The 5,741-nt window shown below is 39.9% G+C and overlaps 1 protein-coding gene across 1 annotated transcript in view; it reads left to right on the top strand.

Moving 5' to 3' along the window:
- Nucleotides 1-5,741, top strand: part of LOC118334334 (partitioning defective 3 homolog) — a gene marked incomplete at its 3' end in the record, with an annotated part of 217,835 nt that overhangs the window by 125,203 nt on the left and 86,891 nt on the right. The window contains 2 exon segments of the mRNA XM_035670221.1: nt 3,101-3,289; nt 4,004-4,174. Of these exon segments, the coding sequence (XP_035526114.1) occupies nt 3,101-3,289; nt 4,004-4,174 (360 nt within the window).

A 5,741-nucleotide genomic window follows, 5' to 3' on the forward strand; every position in this document is an offset into this window, starting at 1 on the left:
CACTGACAGGTGCCATGATAACTAGATAATCAGTGTTATTCACTTCACCTGTCAGTGCTAATGCTACTGCTGATCGGTGTAGGAGTTTCCTGTTTCGTTGAACAAAAAAAAAAAGGAACAAATAGTCAAACCTTCGTATCGAACAGCCAAATCCGATTGTACTGACAAAATTCTGAGCGTAAACTAGCAAACTAACTGCTACCTGTTTGAAAATTACACAATGTCACTACCTAGATTCACTAGTCTCTTGTGAAAGGCAAAAAGACTTCAAAATCTCTGTGCTTTAGCTTTAGCTGACAAGCTGATTGACAGCTACCATGTCAAAATAGTAATTTCATGAAAAGAAGTTTAACAAAGATCTCATTTCCTGCTCAATATCTTTTATCTTCCATGCTATCAAGCTAACTGCTAAGTAGCCAGTTTGATAATTGCATGATGCAACCAACTATGCTGACTACTTTGTTGGTCTTTTGAGCAGCAAAAAGACTTTATTTTGTTTGTTTTCTTGAAAAATTGGCTGAGCGTAAACAGTTTGTAGTTTAGGCGACTCACAGAATGAATGTTGATTAGCTACAGCTGTGCTTGTAGCTAATCAAGGTTGTATTTATAGGCAGCGAAATTAAAAATTACCAACTTTCCGTGTTTCTGATTGTGGCATATGGGATGAACTCTTGCAAATCATGATTTAGATGTAAAAGAGATAAATCTTGTAGCTCGGTTAATGGGATTATTCATCTTGCAGCGCCTTACATCAGTTAATAGATGTCTTATTTTTAACCTTGAAATGACATCACATCTGCTTTACTGATCAGTTATATTTTTGAGTTGTAATAATTCATTTTCTATCTTCTTATTTTGACCGTTTGCAGTTTAAGAGCATTATGTTGTTGTTAGTCACTTTTTAATTAGCCTTAAATTAAATTCCAGGCAGAATGAATTGGACTCGAGGTTAAAAAATAATTAAATTCCTGTTGTATGTGTTATTACTCCTCAGTACTTCCCATAAGTTGTGTCTGATATCAAATTGGCTGTTTTTTTTCTCCTGCTTTGTTTTTTAATTTTATCTCAAATTTATTCCAGGTAGTATTCATTTGTCTTTGTGAAACATGCAGCATGCTCTTCTTGCTTGCTTTTTCTTTATCTCCCTCCTTCCTTCCTTCTGTTCCTTCCTTTTCCTCCTTACTCCACACATCCTTGTTTTGCCCTTCTCCTTTTCTGTCTCTCCCCCACCTCCTTCCCCACTTTGCCTGTTCCCCCCTCCCCCCACCGAGCAATTCCATCTCTCTCCCAGCAAACAAAGGGAGCTAATGACATGCTGACACCGAGCCCGATGATTGAATTCATTAGGCGTGCACAATAATTGCCAGGCGTGAGCGTGCACGCACCCATCTATTCAGAGGACAGCTGTCAAATAACAAGCAAGAGAGAATAGCTTTTTATTGTTGAGCTGGAAGAGAGAGGGAGAGTGAATATAGAGAAGGAGCGAGAGAAGCACCTGTTGTGGAGGGGAAGAGAGAGAGAGAGAGAGAGAGAGAGCGCACTCAGCATGTCAATTAGGCTGCTGTGTTCATGCAGGGTTACTGGGAAGTTTACTGCCTGTTTGACGCACTTGGCATCACGATACAGGTGCATGGCGTGTCAGATTTATTCTTTAGGTAGCGTGCGTGCTTAAAAACTTGTTAAGTGAGGACAGTTTCAGTTGTAGAAATATAAAGATCACAATTAGGTTTTACTTGAGTTAAGGGCTGAAATAAGTTTACTTAACATCAAAACTATGAAAGGTCAGGGATGTTTGTTTGCCTGAGGAGAAAAGCTACTGTACAGTTAATGAAATGTGAACCACCACCTCTGTGGCATTTTTAATCCGACTGCAATCCATACATTTGTTCATATTAAATTGTTTTGTACTTTTCTTGTGAATTTTTGTTTGTGCTGTTGTTATATCAAATGAATAGGTTATGGTAATCATTTAACACCTGATATGAGTAACATTAATGGATGTTGTGTTACCTGCAGCTGCTTCACAGTGAACTGCATTTGCTTTGCTTTATGCCTTGCTTTTTTCCGTGTGGCTGGAAAGCTCTGATTGCACAGAAGTGTTTAGTCAGTCAAGAATGTTATAGCCACTCTCTGTGGTTTGCATATTGTTGAAATTCATATTGAAACCCTGCACAATTACTCCAGTATTAATGAATTAATTCTGATCGCTAGACCCGAAACGGGCTAGTGTTATGTTATTTCTGATTGGTGGAGCTGGCTACAGTCTCAACTGGGGAGACGGGGCTACAGTGGAGCTGCAAAAAGTCTCAGGTTTTGATGAAAATTAGCTTCAGGCTATGCATCAGACACAAACAACATAGACTGTATCTGTTTCATATGTAGATTAGGAGCTTCACATATTAATGCATTACTTTTGATCTTTGCAATCTCAGTCTTCATCAGCCTGCGTTACTTTGACTGATTTCCAGTACACATTCACAATCTCTGATTCATCAACACTGAAAACTGAGGCCAACAACACAAAATCACTTTCTAATTTGAGCCTGATTCTTTCCTAAAAGTTTCAAAGAACCACCAATATCCTTCACTATAGACCAGCATTATTCCTCGATTCTGGAAACTAAGACCCTGCCTGCTTATACTAAATACCTGATTTAACACTTAAGAGCGCTGGTCTGTTTAACACTAATAAATCTGATGTAGCTAATGAGCTTGCACTCTGATTTACCTCTGTGCTATCCGCCCGGCTGCAATTTATATGCAAGTACTTTTCATTAACCTCAAGTGGCCAAATGAATGTCCTTTTAACTTTGGCCCTTCGGCTAACCCACAGGAACACAGTGATCGCTTGCAAAGCTGAAGGGGCTTTTGTGTTACTGCTTTAGGCTGGAATAAATGCATGAATGTTTTTGTGTTGTATAATTAAATGTACATTATGGTATATGAGCATTTAACTGTATTTAAATGTGAGCTGTATGTTGGTTGACTGTGTAGACTGCTGCTGCTGCCGGTTAGGTTGCTAATTATGCTATTTTATGTTAGGAAGTCTAGAGTCTAAATCTGTCTCTCTCCCTCTCTCTCTTTGTTCCCCCTCTTACAGAAGACTGAGGAGGACGATCTGGTCCTCACTCCAGATGGGACCAGAGAGTTCCTGACCTTTGAGATCCCCCTCAGTGACTCGGGTTCGGCTGGGTTGGGTGTCAGCGTCAAAGGCAATCGCTCCAAGGAGAACCACGCTGACCTGGGCATCTTCGTCAAATCGATCATTAATGGAGGGGCGGCCTGCAAGGTAAAATATGTAATTGTGTGGCATCTTTTCCCTATTAGCTAGCTGCTATAGGTAAGATGATATCATTGTATGAATACATGTTGTGTATAAATTTCTATGTATAGGTATCTTATTCTTATTGTTTCTCTCGGTTGGCAGAAGCAGAACTAGATGTTTTGATTATGTATTAATTAATTTCTATTATGAACATATTACGTATTTATGTTTGACCTGATGTAACTAGTGAGCTGATGCTCTTACACTGTCATACTGACACCAGGTCAGTGTGGCCTGCACATAAAGAGAAACTCACACACTTAAAGTGATGTTTCTGTTCCTCAGCAATGAAGAAAATCTCCATCTGTGATAAAATCTATTAACACATAGTTCAGCTTTTTTCTCTCACTGTCCGTAGCGCTGTGCTCATTTGCAATAGTCTTTCAACTTGATTGTTTTTCATATAAACACGCTTGTGTTGACAGAACATGATAATGGAGTTAAAAGCACACTCTCTGTTAGAGATTCAATCATGACTAGAAACTGGATACACTGTGAGTGAGAGTGTTTGATTAGATAAAGGTTGTTGTTAAATTAGAGATATGGCTTCTTATCTATCACACAGCATGTACTGTTTGGTAGTTGGAAAAACACGATCTCTTTTTGTGCTTTTACAAGCTCAAACACCAAAAGAGAATTTACATTTTTTTTTATGTTTGATTTCTTCTTCACCAACAGGACGGGCGGCTTCGAGTGAACGACCAGTTGATTGCTGTCAATGGAGAGTCCCTGTTGGGCAAAACCAACCAGGACGCCATGGAGACGCTACGCAAGTCCATGTCAACAGAAGGAAACAAACGTGGGATGATCCAGCTGATTGTGGCCAGACGAGTGGCCAAAAGAAATGAGGTAAGGGACAAGGTGACAGGCGGATTGGGTTGAGACGAGGGGGGGTTGTCATTTGAGTAGAGACAGAATTGTGGATATGTCTGATAAGGACAAAGCTGCCAATGAATATCTAAATAATATGAATGCAATATATTAATACTGTGAAAAATAAATTGCCATTAAAACAGATTTTGTACAGATCACCTCACATGATCAGTGTCATAGTTTGAGTCTGCATGATTTAAAAAAAAAAAAAACATTACAGAACTACTAACTCTGCCTAATGGAACCCATCGTAAAGATGTGTCAGAATGTTCTCAAAAAGTAAAACATTGACACCATTATGAAAATAAAACCCCAGTACTCGCTCTTATTTTAACTGAGGTCAGTATGGAAATATTGTAGCGCGTGTATACATAATGATTCATTCTTTTATTTACCCTGACCGAGCATATATGACCTTTCGCAGCAGCAGCCTGCTTCACACTCAAGTTTCACACGTTCACACCTCAGAGCTGCCTGTTACAGCTGCACTACTGTACTGTTGACTGTTGACCCCCTGAGCAATTCCAGTGGAAAAAACTGGAATTGCCCAACAAATGTCAACATTTGTTACCGAGTAAATGGGGGGGTTGCTTTCATTTACAGTTACTGCCCAGATTGTTCTTTACCAGCTGATTGCAGTTCAGTCAAAAGTAAAAAACAAACGTGTGTTTGAAAGCCTATTTTAGGATTGCCATTACATGTGACATATTTAATTTAATTTAATAACTTTGATCAGATTATGAAGATTTGGGCTGACTGTGATCCCATTTCAGATCAAAGTGGTTGTAATTATAGTGTTTCCCTGATTAAAAAAAATAATGAACTCATGACAGTGCTGTCCTAAATAAAGACACTTGTGTGGACACGGAGCACCTCTTCAATAAGACCCGCTCTGTGATAAATGCACTACACAACCCAAAGCAAACCGCTGGGAAATACCCTCATGAGCAGCAATGAATCGTCTCATAAAATAAAAGTAAGTAGTTTGGTCATAGTAGTTCACCCACCCCTCCCACGCACACTCACCTCCCTTGAGGCAGCTGGAGAGATTTTTTTTTTCTTTTTTTTTATAAAAACATGGCTGCAAACGGAGCTACACATTTTTTTTTCCCCCTCCCTTCAATGTCATGTTTTTACATTCTCTGTACACCTTGGCCTGTCGCCTGCTTGAAAGCCGAGGCTGAGTCTGTGTGCACCACTGCTGTGTGTCTGCGTATGGGCGCGCACGTATGTGTGCACGTGTACGCCTCTGGCACTGCCTGGCTTCCCTGCTCTCCTTTTCCAACCTGGTGTGTCAAAGTTTTGATTTCCCCTCGGCCCGTCTGGTAATTGAAAGCAGAGGCTAAGCCTGGAGGTGTGTTTTGTGTTTGTGTGTCTCTGTGTGTGTACATGCACAGGTCTTTGTGTCTGCGTGCATATGAGTGTGTGCATATGAGTGTGTAGTTTGTGCGTATGTATATCCTGCTTATGCATGCATGCATTTATTTTCAAGGATCTTTCAGTGTGTTCGTTTGCAAACAGATACCCTGTGTGTGTGTGTGTG

The sequence above is a fragment of the Morone saxatilis genome, unplaced genomic scaffold (genome assembly GCF_004916995.1).
Source record: "Morone saxatilis isolate NCDOM2014 unplaced genomic scaffold, NCSU_SB_2.0 Contig23, whole genome shotgun sequence".
NCBI classification, from domain to species: domain Eukaryota; kingdom Metazoa; phylum Chordata; class Actinopteri; family Moronidae; genus Morone; species Morone saxatilis.